Source organism: Lissotriton vulgaris, chromosome 8 (assembly GCF_964263255.1).
Source record: "Lissotriton vulgaris chromosome 8, aLisVul1.2, whole genome shotgun sequence".
Classification (NCBI taxonomy): Eukaryota; Metazoa; Chordata; class Amphibia; order Caudata; family Salamandridae; genus Lissotriton; species Lissotriton vulgaris.
The window spans coordinates 465,795,425-465,818,126 of NC_141696.1; the positions used below are offsets into that span (position 1 = coordinate 465,795,425).

Genomic DNA, 22,702 nt, shown 5'->3' on the forward strand with positions numbered 1-22,702 from the left:
GATGAGGACTGCTCGCAGCTGTAACTGTATGACCAATAACTCTTCATGTTCCTGATGTTTGAGTTTGTGTTGATTTCATCTCGATGTGGGTCCTAATTGTGTTAAGGCGGGGGTGGGAGCTGAAGGTTTGATTGCATATCTCCTCTCCCACTGGTTTTTTCTTCCCCCTTTTTTTCCTCTTTTTGTCTGTAGTGTTCTTTCCTTACTTTCTGATTCTTCTGTATTTCGGGTTCTACTTAGGGCGACAGGCACGCTGCCGGGGGGGTAGGCCATAGCCTTCTGCAGGGGTGCAGGGTAGTGTGGGTGGGATGGGGTCTGTATATTGTTAGTTTTTTCTTAGTTCTATGGCTCTTTTGTATCCCTTTATCGGGACGCTGTGTCCGCACGCACACTCCATGGGGTGTTCGCTGGCAGTGTAGGACATGACTTCTTCGCGTTAATGATAATGATAGCACACTTACACGTCCTACTTGCCTCGTCCCCGATTGTGGGTCTAGAGTATTGTGTGCCTTATTCGCCATGGGGCGCGTACTGCGGCGCTGCGTTCTTTCTTCATTGTTTTTCATATTCCTTCTTCTACCTTCCTCTTCTTTTCCCCTTTTTTGGGTTAGTGTAGCGGATGGCTATCTTAGTGTTGCTGTTCTGACTCCTTTGATTGGTACCAGCACATATTCAAGTGGGGACGGGTGGACGGTGGGCAGCGGTGGGAACTGATTTGAAACGGGGGAACTATGCTTTGCCTTTGCCAATTGTTGCTGTTATTTCTGATTCTAACTGCCCCCTTGTACTGCTGCTTCACCAACTGCCCGCCATAGGAATTCGGAAATTAACAGTTGCAATTGCTCCTGCTATACTTCCTACTATATTATAAAATTAACCTTCTCTTATCCTGCTCCTAGCGGTTATATTTGGCCTTTTAATGTTTACTGATTGTTCATAAAATGCTGAGGGACTGCTGGAGAATTTCTATCCTGATTTTGTGCGCCCGTAATGTGTTGTGGCCGGCCTGATTGGTTGTAGGCCCGTATTTGTACGCTTCTGCTTGCACAATTAAGGTTTTCACAAAAAATAAAAAATACATGCAAAGCCTTAACGCAACAGGCCACCAAACGGCAAAGATCTACAAGCTCCTCAACCCCACCACATCCACACTAAACAGGAAGGTCACGACCACATGGGAAACACTCCTGGGGAGGCAGCTGAATGAAGACGAAAAGGGCAAACTGTGGAGGTTGGTGTCAACTAATAAGGTCACACCACAACTAGCACAGACAAAATTCTGGCTCCTCCACAGAGCATACTGGACCCCGGCAAGGCTCCACAAAGCAGGCATAAGAGACACCGAGAGCTGCTGGAACTGCGGGAAAGAAAAGGGCATCCTAGAACACCTTATTTTCGAATGCCCCAAAGTCAGGAAGTTCTGGTCGAAAGTGAACAACTTCATTAATGACATCAACAAGAACATAACGATCAGCTTTGTGAGTCTCGCCACGGGCTTCATGATGGAAGACCTAAACAGCAAAGAGGAAAGAGACCTAGTGGACATACTACTAACGGCAGCCCTAAAAATAATCCTGACAAACTGGAAAAACACAGCCAAAGCGAACTTTAAAACTTGGATGAACTGGGTCACATTCCTCAGGGGAGCGGACAATATCACCAGCAAATTCTCAAAGGAGCACAAGGCTAAGGATGGAATGTGGGAACTCCTCGACAAACACCTGAAAGCCCCGGTCACAGATTAGTCACCCACCAACCCCCCTCTCTCTTTCCTCTTTCCTCTTAAGTCAATTACTATGTACTGTATGTATAACTTCTGATATGCACATTTTATATTTTAATAAAAACACTTGAAATAAAAAAAGCTGCCCGAACGCCCCCTCCCTCCCTCCCCGCCTTGTGACTTTTGTCGGGTGAGTAGTGCACTTCACCAAATACCTGATTCAGTGATTGGGAACGGGAACTAAAGCTGCTGCTGTGTAAGGCTGCTGGTCTGCGTGCAGTGATACTTTTAAATTCAATAACTTTGTCACTGCTTATTATCCAGAAAAGAGAAGAGAAACAAAAAGCATGAAACTTTGAAAGGTTGAGTAGAGCTGCAATACGGTACTTTGGTACCCAATTCTCATAATCCAGCCCGGCTGCCCTCTAATTCTCTCCCAGGCTCAGTCACAGGATCCCGCCTCTTAATTCTGCGGGATTTAACAAGGCGGGGGGCGCTGCCCTCGGAGCGACCAATAGTCGGCGAAGGGTGGGGCTTGAAGCCTCTGGATTTAACTGCCGTGCCTGCAGAGTGAACTCCTTTTTTCGAGCTGCAGTAACGCCTGTGCATCATCCGAGCACCGCGGGCCGAGGCAAGCTCGCCCTCCCTTTGACCTAAGCATCCAGCCGCCCAGTGCATCCCGCCGCCATGGCTGACCAGGCGCTTTCATTCGCTAAGGATTTTCTGGCCGGTGGCGTCGCCGCCGCCATATCCAAGACGGCCGTGGCCCCCATCGAGAGGGTGAAGCTGCTGCTGCAGGTACTCATTTGGGGGCTGAGGCGGGGTGGGGGTGGTTTGTTAGGCAGTCGTTGGGGGATTACACCGTGACAAAGGCCTCCTCTTGACCCGAAGGTCTTTGCACGACCTAAGGCCTGGTGTGCGTCACAGCTTGCGTGAACATGAGTTGGGGGCTTCAGTGGGGTAAGCGCTACCTGGCCCATGGGTCTGGGCTTCTGCAGGTACACCTACAGGGGCTGAGGTTCGGTGGGGGTCGTTGGTTAGGCTCTCCTTGTGGACCGGACCTCGCCGAACCCAGTGTGCAGGACCCGTCGCAATCTGCGTGAGCATGGCTTGGGGGTGTCAGTGGGGAAAGGTCTGTCGCTCGACGGTTTGGGCTGCATTTGTGCGTCATGCACTGGCCGTGTTTTTGGGACGCGTTACGCAACGCTGGCGGTAAGTGCGGTGTGCCCTTCAGCCGCGCGCCCGCAAGATGCCGCAGTGCCCCAGAGCAGCGCATCACCGCCCAGTGTGGGTCCGAGCTACCCGACACTGCCGCGGCGCCCTCGCGCATGGTCTTGTGACACCCGTGCTCACCCTGCAGCTCATTAGTTTATGAATAATGAAGTACTTACTTGCCAGTTTTCTCTTTACCCTTGCTCACAGGGTGATTATTCAATACTGCGTGGTCCAATGTAGGTCAATAGGAGACTTAAATGCCCCCCTCCCCCTTACAGTACTGCCGGGTTGGCGATCGTCTCGCATTCGATTGCTAACCCCCAGTGTGTGTGTGTGTGTGTGTGTGCTGGTGGAAGTGGTTACTAGTTACATTGCAAGAAAGGTTTTGTAGTAAAAAACGTGCGGAAATCAATGCTTTTAAAAGTGGAAGAGCCTAATGGAGACCGTTTCTCTTGAATTTTGTTCGGAATGGCAACTGTTACTCATCGAACCTGGTGCGCAGTGCACCTTTCGGTTTGACTTTTAACGCTTGCGTCAGAGCTCAGAGTGCTGTGTTGCAAAATGTCAGCCTGCAGCGTGTCTCCCCCTCTTGAGACTGCTCAGAAATGTATCCGCGACCCAAAGTCATTTTCCCTCCCACCAGCAGACAGCAGGGATTCCTTCTATCTCTTCCCGGCTCTTATCGGTCTGCGCATTTAGCCGCGTTTAGCGGGTAATCTCGATTCTACTGGACCTAGGGTGACCACCTGGCATAAGTGCAAATTCAGGACTGTGAGTGTAAAAATTCAGGACAAAATCCCTGACCCAAATTCAGGACAAAAGGTCAAAATTCAGGACAAAACTTCGGGACAAAAGGTACGTTTTACAGACACGTCAGAGGTTGTAGCGCAATAGCATGTAAGTAAATAGACAACCATCTATTCACTCATCCATCCTTTTATTTATTATCTATCCATTCACCCTCTCATTCATCCATTCATCCTTTCAGTAATTCATCCAGCCATTCGCACATTCCATCACTTATTTACTCGCCCACCTTTTCACATTATGAGCTGAGCCTTTGTCTGCAGAGTTGCAGTTAGAAGAGGCCCATCAAGAACTTCACCTCGCTGTAGTTCCTAAAGCGTGGGGTGGGGGAAAGTTCACTATGCCCCTGCACATAGGCAGTCTGAAAACGCAGAAGTCATGCATCATGTATGATGCACAGTGCCAGGATGTGAGGTGACGGTGACATGGTGTTTCCAGGGCTTTAAGTGGTGTAAAAAAAACCGGGGGTCTCTTCAAAGGGGGTGTTTGATGTAATTAAGGACGCAGTTTAAAACGCCTAGGCTAAAAATCAGCGCTTAGCATAGTGTTCTGCCCGACTGGTATTATGTTGTTTGTCATTGTATCCAGATATATAATACAGCAAGTATCATTACACCAACAACAAGCCAGGACTATTGGCTTTGTCAATGGTTGTTAGTTGCTTAAAATAAAAAAGCAGCAGCCATGGCTTTGCTTATTATAATTTTGAAAATACTTCAACTCAAAAATGAGGCCGTGCAAGAACGATAACCTCTTCTTTTTAACTTATTTTACAGTCTTCTTTATATGAAATGTTTTCCAACGTTGCTAAAGTTGCAGCATTAGCGTTATACATTTTATCTATCAGATTGCCCTGCTGTACACTGAGGCAGGAGGAGGCCGCCACATGCTCTCACACCCCAGACTGCCCCATTGACATGCTGTATGTGGCAATTAGCCGGCATACAGAATGACAATGGGCAGGTGGGGCTGATCTTGTGCTCCAGGAGCAGTGCTGCTCCCTGTGATGGCCAAAATTACGGACAAAGGGCGCCCGTAAAAGGGATCCTCACGGACAACGGACATGAGGTCCAAATTACGGACTGTCCATGAAATTTACGGACGGTTGGTCACCCTAACTGGACCACAGGTTTGGAAGAGATGCCCCTTTAAGACAACCGTGAACTTCAGTGCATACCTGTCAACCTATTGGATCCCGAGTGAGGGTGATGTCCTAGGTTGAAGACAACAATCCTATTAAATTGAAGGGAGGAAAAAATCCCTAATTGGACGGCCATGCTGGTCTGGCATGGCAACATCCTTACAGAAGTCTAATGAGCAAGTTGCTTTTCCGGGGGTGAACATATCATAAAACTCTATTATAAACACATTCGAGTAAGTGAAGTGTCTTGAAACGTGTAACACTACTTCGATAATTAGTCTGAGTATTTTAGGAGCTTGTATCCGCTGCTTACAGGCCCTTGGCAGTTTTTGCTGTCTTTATCCCCACATTTGATTTGCTAAACGTGCATGATTTTTCTTCTGTAATTCTTACACCACTGGATATGTCCGTGCAAAATCGACGGGCCTGTTCTGTTTTTCATATACTAAAATAACTTATTGGCCATGTCATTCTGTTTGCATAATTTTTATACCTATAATCCCAATCATAGTACTCCTGGCCGCGAGGCGGATGGGGTTGGTACTCTGTATTCATCGATCGTAACCGGCAACTCTGCTGCTATGTGCTACAGTATCTTCCTGAAAATTGTCATGCCGGACCCTAGCTGACTGCAATTTTCAGATGCAGTGCTGATCTGGTCAAAGTTAGACACATTTAAAACTCCTTTTCAGAGGAAAGTGCAGAAACCGAAACTACACAGTGGCGAATTGGCTACCTGTAAGGCATGCCTGAGCCGGAATATAATCGTGCTAAATCGGCAACTGTAGGACCCCTCTCAAATGAAGCAGTAATTTAGATTCTCCCCAAGCCTGGAAGGGACCTGTTACTATGTGTTTCAGGAACCATACATTATATTAAGTCAACAAAAATGTCTGACTAAATAACCAGATGGATTCTAAATAAAGTTTTGACAATCCAACGCATGTGACCACCAGCAAAAGTAGGTGAGATCCAAGATCCAGAGATGGATTACCATCAATCTTATTGGTGATCTGCTTTTTCTCATCTGGTCATCCACAGGGCTGGGGTGTCTCCAGATCAGCGAGACTACTTCCAGGACTGCCTGGTAGGACTGGGGTTGAACCCACATTCGCCCGTTTGACCATGCGTGGGATCACCAAATGGAACAAAGAGCAGTGCAAAAAAGTGAAGGTGTAAGAAAAAATGAAGTTAAAAAAGATTTGAAAGCTCACAGCAAGGGAACTTTAATGACCGTGAGTTTCTTTCGGTTTAAAAACCGGAACAGCGCAAAACCGCAGTGTAAAAAAATGACTGCTTAGGGGCCAACAAGTTTCTGCCATACAGGGGAATACTCCCTTGGCTTTCATCAGGGCCTCTGTTCTTATGGACTATTGCTACTACTAGTGAAATTCAAATTCTTAAAGAAAGGAAATAACAGTGACAACTTAAAAGGATATAGTCTCTTATTCCTCCTTGTCAGCTGGTGTGTGCATCCCCTACAAAAGTGAAAGGTGGTGTAAGTGCATTGGATATAAACAATGTTTAGTATGGAAGGGAACACAATAGTTCCTTACCCATCTTGACAGGGGAAGTTACCTCACCTGGACCAAACTCAGAGTAAGGGAGGCCACGCTCTAGGGACAAGAAAAGGAAGTCCAAATCCCCCTTTTGTACCGCTTTTGGCCGCCATAAGTGTGGCAGGGTATGCTCAGACGTGAGTCCCTTGCTCACTTTGCCACTGGATTCAAGCAAGCCAGGCTGAAGACTGCTGGAATGCCAGAAACCGGTCCTCGGAAGCTTGTTTCCGGTCAAGGGAAGACATGGCTTGGCAGTTCGGGCTGGACTGTTCCCATGAGGCACAGGGTCAGACTGATTTGCATATAGTCATGTCTGAACTGGGGTGGCAGAGTGGGCTAAAGAACAGTGATGTATTAAACCCAGATCTTTTGACTGGGTGTGAGTGATTGATTCAGAAGCTCCGTCCATCGCCACCCCCTTTTGTACCGATAATTTAAGCCCATGCATTTATTTGCTTGTATAATTCTTGAATAATACACAACTTTGCAAATAACAATTCTGCTAAAACAGATCTCATGGGTGCTCTTTCTTTTTCCCTCCTAGAATTATTGGCCCACCCCCTTGGCCTATTAAATCTGCCACCCACTCTTTGCTTGGGCCACCCCTCTTCACATTTATTTTTTCTTTTGCTTTTTTAATTGTAGTGCTGTGCTTAAATGGTGAGGAGTGTGCATAGAATACCCCAGTTCTCCAATTCAAATTAATGTACACGAGCTTTCTGTCTTGTGCATGTCATGTTGATGACTGCTCTCAGCTGCTGGCATGGAACATCCTAGATCTGTGCTTGAAGCTTAAACTAGTAATGCCCACAAGTACTGCGGTACTGGACCCCTATCGTGCATTGATACACTTATTTGTGTACCACGAATAATGCATGAAAATCTGTGGCCATTAATTTAAATTTGATGCTTTTATCTGGTAAATCCAGAATGTTGGCGATTTTGGTGATAACCACAATTTTTTTAGTCTTCCTAAGATCATGTATGAGCTGTCTCTCTAGACATATTATTTTCTGACAGTGGACGTAGAAGCTTACCATTGGTTGGCTTTATTTTCACTCTTATTTTCTAGCTTCTTATTGGTCAGCTATTGTAGGCTTCGTGTTAGTCTCCCTCTGGAGCATGGATGCATTGTCCCTCCACTGCCTGTTTATTTTCCCTAGGCACTACTTTTTTCTTTGTGTTGAAGTACCCTATAAGTGAGTCTTTCAGCCATCTCACTGGTGTACTTCGTCGACTCTCCCTTCCCATCCTGTCTCCTCCCATTGTCCTTGTTGACCCCCTTCCCGCCCCAGTCTGTGGAACCATGCTGCTGTACAATATGGCTGAAACAATTCACTAAGCAATACTTTGTGTAGTCTAGACCTATTGGCTTTACTAATGCATGTTTGTTATGCTACTAGACCCTGTTACCTACATTTTTATTTATTGGTGAAACATGGTTTTTGTCTTTCTAGGTACAACATGCCAGCCAGCAAATTGCTGTCGATAAACAGTACAAAGGTATCATTGACTGTGTTGTCCGTATCCCTAAAGAACAAGGCTTCGTTTCTTTCTGGCGTGGGAACCTGGCAAATGTTATCCGATATTTTCCCACACAGGCGCTCAACTTCGCTTTCAAGGATAAGTACAAGCAGATCTTCTTGGGAGGAATAGACAAGCATACACAGTTCTGGAAGTATTTTGCTGGAAACCTGGCTTCTGGTGGTGCAGCAGGAGCCACATCCCTGTGTTTTGTTTACCCTTTGGATTTTGCCAGAACACGTTTAGGTGCTGATGTTGGTAAAGCTGGGGCTGACCGACAATTCAAAGGGCTCGCTGACTGTCTTGTGAAAATCACGAAGTCGGATGGGCTGCGCGGCTTGTATCAAGGTTTCAATGTGTCTGTGCAGGGCATCATAATCTACAGAGCTGCCTACTTTGGCGTTTACGATACAGCAAAAGGTAAGTGTCTTTCAGATCCTCTGACAAAAATGTTCTTTTTGGTTCACATCTACTCTGCATGAATTTGGATGATTTCAACCATACCAAAACCTCCATAGAGGGAAAGGATGGGAGACAATGTTTTGGGGTTTCTTGCATCCTGCCCCTGCTATAGGTGTGCTACATCTGGCTTTGTGCCGTGCATCTCCTCATCCACCACTGTGGAAAATGTGCTGGGAAGAAATACAATTATCATTTTTGGTCTCTGGTCCAGTTTGAGGCCCAATCGTAATGACTCTCTATTGCAGTAGGCTATGTAATCTTCTGTTGCACTGATGTAGCTGGCACCATGAGTCTCTCCTTCAGGACTATTTCGTAATCCCTCTAGTCTCTGAGAATATCTTGTGCACATTTTTGCCACTCCTGTGAACGCAACGTTTTGGGGAGAGGAGTTGGCCTAACGACTAGGGTGGTCGACTTCGAATCTGGGGGACTGGGTTCGAGTCTTGGCTATGATGCTGGACATCTGTGATTCTGGGCAAATCACTTTGTCTCCCCGTGCCCAACACAAAAAAGAATGTGCCCTCGTGTAATGCAACTGGTGCTATGTAAAGCGCTTGGATACCCGATTCGGGTCAAGTTTGTGCTAAATAAAACTCTGTAAAAATAAAAAAATAGAGACCCTCCCGACTGGGCCAATACTACAATGCCCTCTTAAAATCTCTGCACTGGTTGCAAATTTAACTACATAGCTTTTAAGTACCTTCTTGAGTAGAATTGAAAAGGTTGGAACGAGTATGTTATAAGCGGCGGTCACACTAAAGTCCGGCTGGGGAACGGAACCCCTCCATTTCAGTGTTTAACCTGAAGCCAACGATTTTACGGTTAGTTTGTGCTGTAATATTACAAAACATGCAATTTTTTAAATGAGGAACTACTGTGGAGAGGTTCAGCTTTGCTGCACCCTTAACTATGACATTATGGAAGATGTTTTTTCTATCAACTGACAATCCTGAAGTAGGAATTGTAGTCTAAATTGGTCTTCCAGTTTGTTGAGGGTTCGTCAGTATCCATCTGATGCATGTTGCAAGAGCGTTGCATGATATTCTGTTAAGTCGATTAAGCTTTGACATACTTTTTTCGAAGACAAATTGTGGTTTTTTTAAATACTAGCATTTTTAAGGATGTCTCAGTTATTTGTCTTTTAGATGTAGTCTATGCTCTGTGTGATGGTATCTTAGACTTGTGCTTCTCAGATGGTTCTTTACAGCTTTTTGAGGCAATGCATTACTATCTGATGGATGATGGCAGGACTACATGCTGCTTTTTCTTGACGGGGAAAAGTTCCTGGTATATTTTAAGCCAGCGGATTAGGGTTTATTTGTCACCTAGCATTTGGATGGAGCGTGGGATCTTGCTGCAAACCATGCACTAAGCAGATAGTCCTGCTTCCTAAAGCGAGCAGAGGACCATCCGGTCCTGATTCCTGTAGACCCCTTATCCATGCTGGGAGTAGATGCAAAAGTTTTAGCTAAGGTCCTTGCCTCGACTCCGGCATGGTCGTCAATCTGGTAGATGCTGATCAATGATGCGGATTAATCACTTAGCTACTGACTACAGCAGGGCAGACACCTCCAATGAGCCCTACCACTCAGCCTCATCGGTCTCAACCACAATTGGGTCCAATGGGCCCAGGAGGGACGGGGTTATACTTGGCTACCGATCACCTCAGTGCAGATACCCCCAACTATCCCTACCCTCCAGTCACATCGGTTCCTGGGTCCCCTGGCCCAGGTGGGACAGGACTACTCCTAGATACTGATCTCATCATGGGAGATTCACCTCTGATACCCCTACCAACCCCCGGGTGATGACCTGGCTTTCATCGACGTAATGGAAGTCATTTCATCCAATGACAACTCACAAGTACCACAGATTTTCCTGGGCGAATTTAATCTCCACTGGAACAATGTAAACAATCCTGGTGTAACAGGTCATAAAGCGTTTTTGGCAGAACAGGATTTATCCTAATTCTGTGATAGTCCAACTCACAACAAGGTAAAACCTCTATTCTACCCCTATTGGCAAACATTGTGAACACCTCTCTGAGACAAGGCTGCATACTGGACTGTCTTAAAATAGGGCAGGTCACACCTTTTATTAAAGAAATCTGACTCCCATCACATCGGATCTCAACAACTACCGTCCTATATCCAACATCCCCACTTTGGCAAAATTGCTGGAAAAATGTGTACAAATTCAATTATGTAACCATATTGAGAACTACAACCTCCTAGACAAACACCAATCTGGCTTCCGGCAAGGTCATAGCACAGAATCTTCACTCACCCACATAATGGATGACATACTAAAAATGCTACACCTCAATGAATCATGCCTACTGATACTTCTGGACTTATTCTCTGCCTTCGACGCGGTTAAACATGACAACCTATTGGAACGAAGGATGGGCCTTACGGGCACAGTGTTACAATTGTACTTCTCCTTCCTGAATAACAGAGCACAAAGAATCAAGACAAAGCATTCACTCGCTCAACCCTCCATGATCACCCTAGGCGTTCCACAGGGCTCAGCTCTAACACCCATTCTCTTCAACTTACTAATGGAACCCCTGGCGACCACCTTGAACTCGGCGAACCTCCTATATCACCTGAATGCAGACAAGACCCAACTCTATTTGAAATCTCCACTCCAGAAGACTTAATTTCCCTCAACGCTATTCTACAGAACACGGAAAGCTGGCTCACTGGCAACCATTCATGCTTAATACAAAAACTAAATTCCTTCTCATCTCCACACCCAATCACACTCTTAAGATAGATCTATGGCTGAAACACCTAACCTCATTTGACTGTGCTCCCCACATAATTGACTCTGTCAATGGTGACTCCCAGGGATTTTGCAAACACCTGAATATGCAGGCATACATTACTAATGCCACCTAGGGATCTAATCACAAGTTGAATTTTCTAAGGAAACTCAAACCCTTCCTCCTACAGGCCGACCTCAAAAAATGGCAGTGCAAGCCCTAGTGCTACCAAGATTAGACTATGGAAGCTCCGCTGAGGGCATCACTTAATGCTGCGGCAAGACTGTTATCGGGAACAAAAAACTGCCACAACTCTCCGACCCTGAAAGCTTTGAACTGGCTTTTCTACGAGGGGCAAGGATACACCTAAAGGTCGCTTGCATGACCCACATAGCGCTGCATACCAATATACCCAGTTATTTAGCTCTAAAGCTGGAGCGTTTGGGAGGATGCAGACCAATACATAGCACAAGTTCTTTACTTCTGAAACCACAATCCTTCCTTAAAAAGAACTGGTTGCAGAGCTTTCTCACTGATTGCTCCAAAGATCTGGAACTCCTTACCTCCTGGGATACCTGGAACCTCCTAATTTGCTCCTGGATAGGCTACAAAGAATCCAATCAGCGGCTGCAAAGCTGGTGTTGGGTCTGTCTAGAAGGTCCTCTGCGGCCCTAGCCAAACTCCATTGGCTTCCCGTGAGACAGCGAGTGCACTTTAAGTCACTGTCTGGTTTTTAAAGCTCTTCATGGGGGTGGACCACTGATCCTGTGAAAAAAATGTGAATGGTACACTATCGAGACTGCTTCGTTCATCCTCTGCCAGATTGGTGAAGGTGCCAAGTTTTAATAAAGTCCGGTCAGGAGGTAGATGCTTTGGAGTGGCAGCAGCCAGACTGGAACAAACTTCCTTGGGAAATTCGACAAATTGGAGAACTTCTCCCGTTTCGGAGACTTGTTAAAACCTGGCTGTTTCCCTATGATCTAGATAGCACCCCTTCACCCTACTCTTTAGCTGCTCAGCGCCAGGATACCTGCAAGGTGACAGTTTGCGCTTTACAAGTCGAATAAAATAATTATTTTTAGTCCTTTATTTTAGAAGAATATGGGTATTAAACCTGAGAGCACTTACCAGACTGGAATGGGGGAAAATACTTATTCATATAGTTGCCTGAGCTAATCCAATACTAGATCGGTACTCTTGAAAACAAAGTTTGACCTGTGGGATACAGTGCAAAGCTGCCAGATATGGAGTGATGTTTATTACTAGGTAAGCTATGAATTCGGTTATAACAGTTTATTGTTTAATTTTATAAATCTACTCTGCAATCTAGCCTAAAGATAAAAGGCTACTCCTACTTGACAGCTGTAGTGATCTAAGCCCCCAATTAGAACTTCAAGAATCTGTATGACCACTCACAACAAGAATCTGCCTTATCTGTACCCAGCTGGAGAGTTTACATTCATCCAAATAAGGGCCCATCCAGCCGGGTGATTTGAGTCCTCAGTCTTGTGACTTTAGCCTTGCACCATATGCAGTCTGGTGAGCTGGGATTTGTAAATATAAATTAGACTGTTGCTAATGGTGGAGCACTGAAGTAGTTGGGGAAAGTTGAATAGCCTTCTGGTACTCGCAGGGAAGAGGACTTTGATTCAAGGACAGTGTTGGAAATTCCTGGGTCTAGTAATTCACAATTGGAGTGGAAGCCCGAATGAGACGAATCAATGAGGGAATTGTTATAAAAATAAACTTAAAATAACACTATTTCACAATTGAATACTTGCATTTTGAGTAATGGGATAGTACATCCTATCCAGGGGCTAGACCCACGTTTTAAGTCTAGGGATAGCCGTTTCTCTAGCAGACAGTTGTGTATTGACTTATGATCTTATGAACAATCTGTAGTTGCTCCTCAGTAAGGGATCAGCATATGGTATTTTTTAGCAAAGTGATCACCTTAGGCTATTTACAGCTAGCAGGAAGGGGGCCTGAAGCAAGAGACGTCTCACCGCTCTAACAGAATGGGAGAGGTTTAACAAGATGCATGTACTTGGCAGGGTTCTAGAGTCGAGCCAGGTTTAGTGACCGTAATAGTTGTGAAACTTTATCTAGCAGAAAGGAACTAAATTCAGACAAAAGATGATCTGTGAGTGCTAAACATAAAATGGCAGAAGCTTACAATTTGGAAACCATTTGTAAGTCCAAGTGCCTCAGCTCAGGTGATGGGAAGGCTACAGCATGCGTGATTAATTGGAGCTTTAATAGTCTTAATCACATTCGGAGCATTTTAGGCATGGGAGAACAAGGCATTGGTACTTCTAATGTACTTTAAAAAATATTTTATTGAATAGCGAAGTGCTAACTGTAGTAAGCTGTTCATCGGAAGAATCTGTGGCATTTGTGTGGATTAGAATCATCTGGTCTGGAATATATAATACTTATTCCAGAATGAATCCAAGGGAAAACTAGCATTGACCAACACAATTGGACTGGCAGTTTCAGGCTATGCAATGGTTATTAGTTTGCAATAGAATCTAAATGTGGTTGCCGTATCTATGTTAATGTATATTTGACAAATGTTCTCTGTGGCGCTTTCATATGCATTTTTTAAACATTTCACTTGTTACTTGTGAGGATTCCAGAATACATCACTGCACAACCAACTACTCCAATCACACGCAGCTACAATGTTATTTAAACACTTCATAACTTTTAAAAGGAGATAAAAATAAATTGAGTATGCATAGTGCAGGTATAATTAACAGTTGGCATTTAAAGAATATTCAAAATAATGAAATTAAATAAAGCGCACTTTTAAAGCAACTTTGTAACTGAAGAGTGTAACTGTTTTTGTGGATAAGAAACCTGCTCACAGCCTCTGTGCAGTCACTCCAATTGTAGGTAGCCAATGAGTAAAATGGGGCCGGGCCTATTGCCCCATGCAGTATGCTACGGTGGACAAAAGCAACATGTGAATGACAGTTTAAAAGATCAGTTCACGAAGCCCTTTGACCAAAAGCCCCTGCAATTATGTAGGATTTTTTGGGGGGCCGTGGGGCTAAAGGTTATTCCGGCAACACAGCCGAAGCGGTTTTAAATACTATATTATATAGCATAAATAACTCCTACAACTTGATCACAATCAAAATACGTTGTGCATTTTCCCCGCTATATCTGCGCCCAAAAGCTACATGCAGAAATGCCGGCTTGTGAAATGGTACATATAAAACTTGTTTGGTTGTTTATTTGCAGGTATGCTCCCTGATCCTAGGAATACTCACATTATGATTAGCTGGATGATTGCACAGACCGTGACTGCGGTAGCTGGTGTGATGTCGTATCCATTTGATACTGTGAGGCGTCGTATGATGATGCAGTCTGGTCGTAAAGGAGGTAAGCTGCAAACGTTTAATGATTCGTTTAGCGCGCGCCCCCCTTCTGTAACCCTGGTTTCTCCAAGTACTTCAGAAATCAGGGGAAGACTGTCTTAGCTACGAATCCCAGTACGTGTATTTATTGATTTTTGGGATTGCTGTGGGTTATCGCTATCCTTTTTAAGTTGAAAATATCTGTAGGAACGCATGTTTTCTTAATTGTTACTCCAGATATTTCGCCTATTGTGGACCCTATATTTGTGCTTGCTTTAAGTCTTTGTACACTTTACCCCTGCTAACCTGTAGTAATGAGGCTAGGCTCTTGCTTTAAACCTGTTTGAAATGGCATACTCCTAATTGGTATATTTAACTTTCCTATCCAGTCTCTAGCACATGGTAAAAAGTGCACCCAGACCCTTTAAATTGAATGCACAAGTGAAATGTGGCGCCTATTGTGCCATCCACTACAGTGGCTGTGCAAACATGGTTATAGGCCTAACATTGTAACCTAAAAGTATCAATGTAAAAACTACAATTCAAACTCTAAAAATAAACTCTTTTGGCAGGTAAAAACCTAATTTTAAATATTAACCCTGCGTAGGCCTTGTAACCTACCAAGCAGAGTGCATGGTATTTAAAAAAAAAGGGACATGCAGAAATGTAATCATCTCCTTGGTGGCTAGCATCCAAAAGCTATTTTTTCGCTGTGGCAGGCCTAGCTGTCCTATGCAGAAAGCCAGTGCAGATTAAAATGCTAATCCTGTCAAAAGGACCAGCTATAAACCCAAATAAATGACTATTTTTAATACTCACTAAAAATCCAGTTCAATGTTGAAGTTGGGTTTTTAAAATGCACTTTATTGATTCCAGGTTAAACTTTCAATAATATGGTTACAGAATGAAGTATTGTTATGCAAATTATACTTCACATTACATTTGACTCGCCTGTTAAAGCTATACAGTTACAGTATGGTAAATTGATTGACATGGTTCCACACCCTTCTCCATAAACTAAAATCCGTTGCTGGCTCACTGAGGTGGAGTAAAAATGTTCCCTCTGTGTTCCACTTTCCCCAAACCCGTTCCCATTTTTTGGGGCACCCTCAATCTAAATATCCCACCATATTGCCATCCATATCACCACACCAATCAGTACGTCAGAGAGGATTGTTCTTGGTTATGTTGCTTTTGGTGAGAATCCTACCCAGCATTGCCCAATCTTGAGCCGTGTGTGGAGGATTGTTGGCTCCCAGATATTTAAGAGACTCTCTTGGGCTCCGGCGTGACAGTTACTCCGCTGAAGTTGGATTTTTAATAAATATGAAAACTTTTAGAAAGCTACCCTTATCCTGCCTGAACGGTCAGAAGGCTAATGAACATACCTCTGCCTGCTCCGAGCCAGTAATAAGCTTTGTATAGGTGTGAACTGCCTAACGGGAGCAAAGAATAGGCTTGCCTGATTGAGCAGAGATGCTTCCTCTGAAAGCCACAGAATATCTGGGGCTGTGGGCATCCTTTTTACTCTACAGTGTCAAATTCTGCTTTACACATCTGTTGGGTCTACATATAACCCTCGGCCCACTTCAAAGGGGAAAGACCAGGATGCCAAGACAAATCATGTGGATATTTGTGGTTGCTGAAGTACTGTTTTTGTCTTATCGGACTTCTCCATCTGTCTTTTGTGGGTACAGTGTCTACCTCAAAGTGAATGTTGGATGTGGGAGGTCACTAGAATTACCATAGTACACTCCCCACTTACAGACCCGCTGCCCAAGTTTGTGGCTGAAGACTCACCATCTTGAAAATGCCCAAACTGGGTAGGTTTGTCCCTGGGAACTTTTACCCCATTGGTTAGGGTGTGCTCCGGAGTCATTCCCACCGACTAGCTAGTTTCTGGCAAAAATGTAGCACATCCAGGTGCACCCTTCATAACCGTTCTTGGACCTGCAGAAGAATAGAGGAGAATTGGACCTGCTGTCTGTGACCTGAGAAGTCCTCTTGTGCTCTGGACAGAATTGGACCTGCTGTCTGACCTGAGAAGTCCTCTTGTGCTCTGGACAAAGAAGCAAACACCAAGGGTCATACAATTTGATCTCCTATCCAAGCTACAGAGATACAAGCTACAAGAGCACGTTTTCCTGGAAGTACACGGCTGACTAGGCTCAACAACTTTGACTCTGCCTGACTCCAGTGATGTCTCAAAGTACCTCTCCTGAGGTCCAGGGTGGGGGGAGGGATTGGAACCTAAAGGCCTAAATCATAAGGTAACCTCTTTGACCAGAATGCACCTGGTAGGTGTATCCGACCTGTATTCCATTGCAGTCAGCCTCAAATTGTGCCCAAGTCCCAGTCTATCATGACCACTGACTATAATTGAGGCTTGGTGGTTTTTGGTGCCATCTCTACTTGAACTGAGGTAGAGCGGTATAAATATTGTGGGTTGAGAATGGCTGTTATATTTTGTGCCTGCAAATTCAGCCAATCTTGTCTTCAGTGGTGGGCTACTGACTCTTATAGAAGAAAATTGTGCAAATGTACAGACCTCTTTCTTTCAGTCATTTCTTGGGATGGGATCTTAGCTGCTAAGGAAGAACAAAGCTATTTTCGAAGTTGAACTTGACACCTTGATATTACATGAAAATGGTTGTCTGAATATGAAGTAAATGGGTGAAAAGAATGAATAACATGAGTTAAAGGATAACCATGCAACTAGTATGTTGCACAAATACTAAAAACAATGCAACAACATGCAGCTTTCAGAATTTACTGTGCTACACGCGAGGCCAAAATATCTTGCATCTGCTGCATTATCTGGATCATTACCTGTGTTTAAAAGCGGTGTTTCTGAGTTAAAGGCCAACTTGCCCAGGCTTCAACAGAGTGAGGTCCCAATGACTGGTCGCTGTTCCACCATCCTCCTCAAACTTGGTTGGCCTGTTCTCGTAATATTTATTTCTTCATATGGAAAGAGGTCCATGTACTGGATTTGTATGTACCTTCAGTTGTACACTTCATCCCTTCCCCATCCACTCCCTTTCAAAGCTCCAAGATGTGGACTTGTCTGTCTCCCCGCTATCTAGAATGAGGGGCTGTGCAGTGAACCAAAGGGACATTTACATCCAGATACTTCGGGTTCAGGGACACCAACACAGTGGGAAATTTGAACATTGACAGTACAATTCTTGGCTGTTGGGCATAAATGTGCTTCCTTGTTCTCCAAAATCCTTGGCATATGTGGCTTTTCTGCAATGGCCTCATGTGAGCAGCTGGCCTGGTATATGGTCACTAATGTAAGTGGACAGCTGCACCAGTCCAGACATCCCTTATGGTGATTTAAGAGGTCTTAAACAACCGTAGAAAGCTCTATAACTGGTAGCTGTTGGGGGCAGCATTCAGGCTTAGTCCAGAAAGTGTAAAGCAGCTTATTTTACCAGAATACAGTCTTGTATGTATAAATTAAGTCAGGGGTTCCCAAACGGGTCCTGGAGGGCTGGATCCATGCCAGATTTCTAAAATAATTACATATATCTCAATAGGATATCCAAAAATCTGGCATGGATCCGGCCCTCCAGGACCGGTTTGGAGACCCCTGGATTAAGTGAAAGAACCACACAAGGTATTTATAAAAATATGTATTAATTATATAATACACTCTAGTACGTTCTAATATCACCAACTGAGATGCACATAATGCACACAATACTTCAGCAGAGTAACACAGTAAATAGCACGTAATGCACAGTGGACCCCATGGGAGGGAGGGACCAAACCATATACTAAAAGTGATCTAGCAATCAAGAGGATGTAGAGGTGCTGGGACCCCAAGGAACTACCCAAGGTGAGTAGATGGGGACCCCACGGATAGCGTGTGGAAACACGACTGCATGCTCTGTACAACTCTTATGTGCTGTTCGATTTTTAAAGGTTAAAGACCCTTCCCAGTGGACCCTGAGGAAACCCTGTGGAATACAGAAGGTTGGCTAGCCACCCTGCCCGTGGATACCCTAGTACCCATGATACCTACACCAGGGAAGCTGGGTGCATATGTGTGAAGTGGTGTTGGAAACTGTCAAACCCAATGGAGGGCTCCAGGAAAGTGCCGATGTCGAAGAAGGAAGAAGTGTCCAGTAGAATCAGAGGATGGATTCGGGATGAGTTACCTGCAAGTAGAGGTGACAGTCTCACTTGGTAGTGACCAGGAGACTTTTAAGACTAATGCCCTCCGATGTCAAATGTTGCATGATGGACGGACGGATGGATGACTGACTGCAGCTGTGAGGACCAGGCGATGCTGAGGAGGACCAGGAACTGTGCATGAGCTGTCCCACGAAGGATTTCAAGTGCTGAGGGGCAGGAGCACCAACAAGCCTTGGCAAAGGCAAGCCATGCAGGTATCAAAGAAGGAACAACGGCGGGACCAGCAAGGACCAGGGGGACTCACGACAAGCAGGTGAGTCTGGGCCGGCTGAGTAATCCGGGAAGCTCAAACGAAGTAAGCGTGACCCTCCAGTGGACCCACAGGCCTTGGGCACCGGAGTCTCGACAGGAACTCCAGCAGGTCACCAAAAGATGCAGGCCACGATGCACATGATGCAGTGTGGCTGAAGATTCTGGTCACTGGATTTGCTCGAGGTTGGAATTACTTGGAGTGTGGATATCTTCTTGCAAAGAAGCCAACAAGCCTTTGCAACTGCAAGTTGGACGTGGTGCACAGGGGTTCAGTTATTGCAACCCCCACGAGGGATACTGTCCTCAAATTTGAGGGCAGGCCTCTGGAGTTGTAGAAAACCACCACCTGTGTTAGAGCCCACGGCGTCCGGAGGAGCTCAGGCTCTGCAGACCGGTCGACTTAGTTACGGTGCCTGCGAATGCAGGGGAGTGACTCCTTCACTCCAAGGTAGATTTTTTTCAGGTGTCTTTGATGCATCACAGCCTTTGGAAGGTTCCTGTATGATGCACAGACGATGCAGCAGACTGGAAGGGAGACTAAGGCCCCAAACTAAGTCCAATAAAGTCCAGGGTCCAGACAATAGAAGTGCAGTGGTGTCTGTTCTGAGTCTTATCCCAAGATGAATCTAGGGACCTCCACCCAGGTAAGCCCTTGAGTACCTTAGGAAAAGGGTTAGTAAGATGTCAGGTACCCACCCTGGGGAGGTTCTGGACAGGGAGGTTACTCCCATGTGCTTTGTCCAGTTTCGCACCAGAGCGGGAGCCAACAGCTCCGAGGACTGGTTTGAACTGGACTGTGCACAGGGACACCAAATGTGCCCCTCATGCAGACTGAGTGGGGCCAATACACTTAATCCTGCCTGGGAGATGGTCACACCTCCCTGTGACAGGATGCCCAATCTTCCTTTCCCTACTCCAGCTTAGCTCTGCAGCAGGACAGCAGAATAGTGTCTCCGGTCGGCAGTGACCATTTTGCGCTGTCCGGGTCAAGAAGGCTGGTACCGGAAACAGTTTACGGTGTTGAGGGAACGATTCCAACATCTTTGATACCAAACATAATGGAATTCATTGCAGCTATTTTCGAGATGGTCATCACATAATTACGTGGTGCCCCTCTATATAGTATATGGCTGCTTCACTGACAACCCGGGAGAATGGACTCCGTAGGCTGCAGGGGTGTCCTGCTCATGCAGGGCCACCCTCACTTAAAACCAAGCACCCTGCCTTCAGGATTGCTAAGGCCTGCTATTGGGGTGACTTATAGTTTTTAATTGCAGTGTCCCTCTATATAGGAAGCCTATAATTCTTGTAAGTGGCACTAGCCCCAGCTTACAACGGCTGCAATGACAGGCCTGTAGTTCATATTGAATGATCTCTCATATTTCACTATACTATTTCAACACTAATCCTATGGGTTCCAGAGTAGCATGCTACATGCCAAAAAAGTGCTTCAAAACCCCATCCGGGGTAGCAAGTGCTATGTAAATACAAAGCTCTTCTACCCCGCCGACTACACTGCTCTATCCAAATAACTGAATAACCTATCCACCACTCAAATGACTACATATTTCACTATACTAATTTTCAACACGAATACTTAATGGGTTTCTGAAGTAGCGTACTACTCGCCAACAAACGCTATAACAACCCATCAGGGGTAACAAGCGCTAAATAAATTGTAACCTTTTTTCCTTTTCTATTTTTCCGAATCCAAATAACTGACTAACCTATCCACCCCTGAAATTACTTTCATATTTCACTATACTAATTCAACACTAATCCTTTATGGGTCCCAGAGTAGCATTCTACTCGCTGAAAGAGCACTTTGACACCTAGTCAGGGGTAGTAAGCACTATAAATGCAATTACAATACAATAATGCATGCTTTAGCCCATGGGAGTCCTCTGTGGTACCTATGCCCTGGGTAACTTAGTACCATATACTAGGGACTAATAAGGGTACTCAAGCATCCAATCTGGGATGTACTCTGGTACTGAACACAGCATTTTAGGGAGAAAGCGGATAGACTGGAGTCCTGATTAGCAGAATGACAGTTAGACTATTCGAACCAGCATTGCACCAGGCAAAAAGTGGGGGTAACCATGTAGAAGGATCCTACCTTCCTACACCCCACTTCGACCTTTTCCTGAACAGTTGCCTCAGAGCTTCAAGGTAGTCCTGCCTCACTTTGATTCATACTGCTGCCATTGGCTCTAAAGGTCTGCATGGACTATCCAAAATGTTATCCGCTGACTTAAGGGACATTAGTTCTGCTTCAGTTAGTAAGCCATCTTGGGGCATGTTCTGCTGGGGTCAACATCTGGAGTTCTCAGCCCGAGGAGGCACATTTATTCACCTTAGGTGGTTGATCCATAATGACGTCCTGTACTCTTTCCATGAGAATGAAAGCCATTTGCTACATTGCCTTTCACCAAAGCACCATTGCAATGTATTTGCCTCCTGAATTGGTAGGGGGCAATGGCCTTGGGTGTATAGGAGAGGAGTGGCGGATGGCTTGTTTGGTTGCAGAGAACCTTTCCTTCCAATAAGGACAAAGGCGACCAAGCACACGATTTCATAGTGGGTTACATTTTGTATTAAAATCTACCCTCCCTTGGCCAAGAAAGACCTTCTGCATGACGCTCGTTTTCACACTATCCAATCCACAGTTGCTTCTACTGTTCTAGGTGTTCTGGTAGCTCACATCTGCTGAGTGGCCATTTGCTCATCTTTACATACTTTTGCTAAACTTTGATTGCGCACCGCCAAAGCACACCATGACTGACATGGTCAGGCCAGTGTTGCACGGCTTTCTTGGTTATTAGGCACTTCTCAGTTCCTTGTCCTGGAGAGTATATTGCTTTTGTGCTCGCTATTAAGGTGAGGAATCTTTATGAACAAGTATTCATCAGAAGAAAGCTGACTTACTTTTGGCAGCTCAGTTTCTAGTGGATTCTGTATCTTTCTGCCGATTGCTCACCCCACTCCCATTGACTTTGGTGCTGTGATTAATTACATTCAGGGATATGCAATTGTCACCGTCACTCTTGTTGAGACTATCTCTGTTCCTGGTACACTTTCCTATGCCACATTGAGGTGTGCAGAGTGGAACTGATGCCAACGTGGTAATTGGTGCCTGGCATATTTCTGCCACCATAATCCTGATTTCAGAATTGCGGCTGCATAAAGCCACGTGGCGGCGCTGGAGAGCTGTTACTGGAGAAACTGACAGGATCCAGCTAGGCACATGGAAGTAAGGTGATGAATGTGCAGGAAGATGGTATTAGTTTCTGAAAGTGTGTAATTTACACTCCATTTTAATATAAGGTGATATATGAATTATACATCTATCAGTTAAACTCAGCTAGAGTAATGTCTAACTTTATGGACTTATGAGTAGTCTGAACTGACAGCACACCTTCTGCCCCTACAAAACGCTCGATACGAACATTCAGGTTTGGTTGGTTTAAACGTGCATTTCACACAGTGAGTCACTTGGTAATCTATCTGCAGACCAGACACAATATAACGCAATCACATAGTCGTCAGTCCCTCCACCCCTGGCCCATCCTAGCTTGAGGCCAATGCATCCATTTTGATTCTGCTGAATCACCAGACCAGATCGCCCTTACAATTATCTATCTAAATTGATTAAAAAGCTCTGTAATTGGAATACATGGTACA

The 22,702-nt window shown here is 45.0% G+C and overlaps 1 protein-coding gene across 1 annotated transcript in view; it reads left to right on the forward strand.

Moving 5' to 3' along the window:
• The first annotated feature begins 2,239 nt into the window (after nucleotides 1-2,239).
• SLC25A6 (solute carrier family 25 member 6) overlaps nucleotides 2,240-22,702 on the forward strand; it is a 33,118-nt gene continuing 12,655 nt past the window's right edge. The window contains exons 1-3 of the mRNA XM_086934249.1: nucleotides 2,240-2,521; nucleotides 7,903-8,389; nucleotides 14,448-14,588. Coding sequence (XP_086790375.1) covers nucleotides 2,411-2,521; nucleotides 7,903-8,389; nucleotides 14,448-14,588 — 739 coding nt within the window. The 5' untranslated portion in view covers nucleotides 2,240-2,410. The remainder of the gene's footprint in view (nucleotides 2,522-7,902; nucleotides 8,390-14,447; nucleotides 14,589-22,702) is intronic.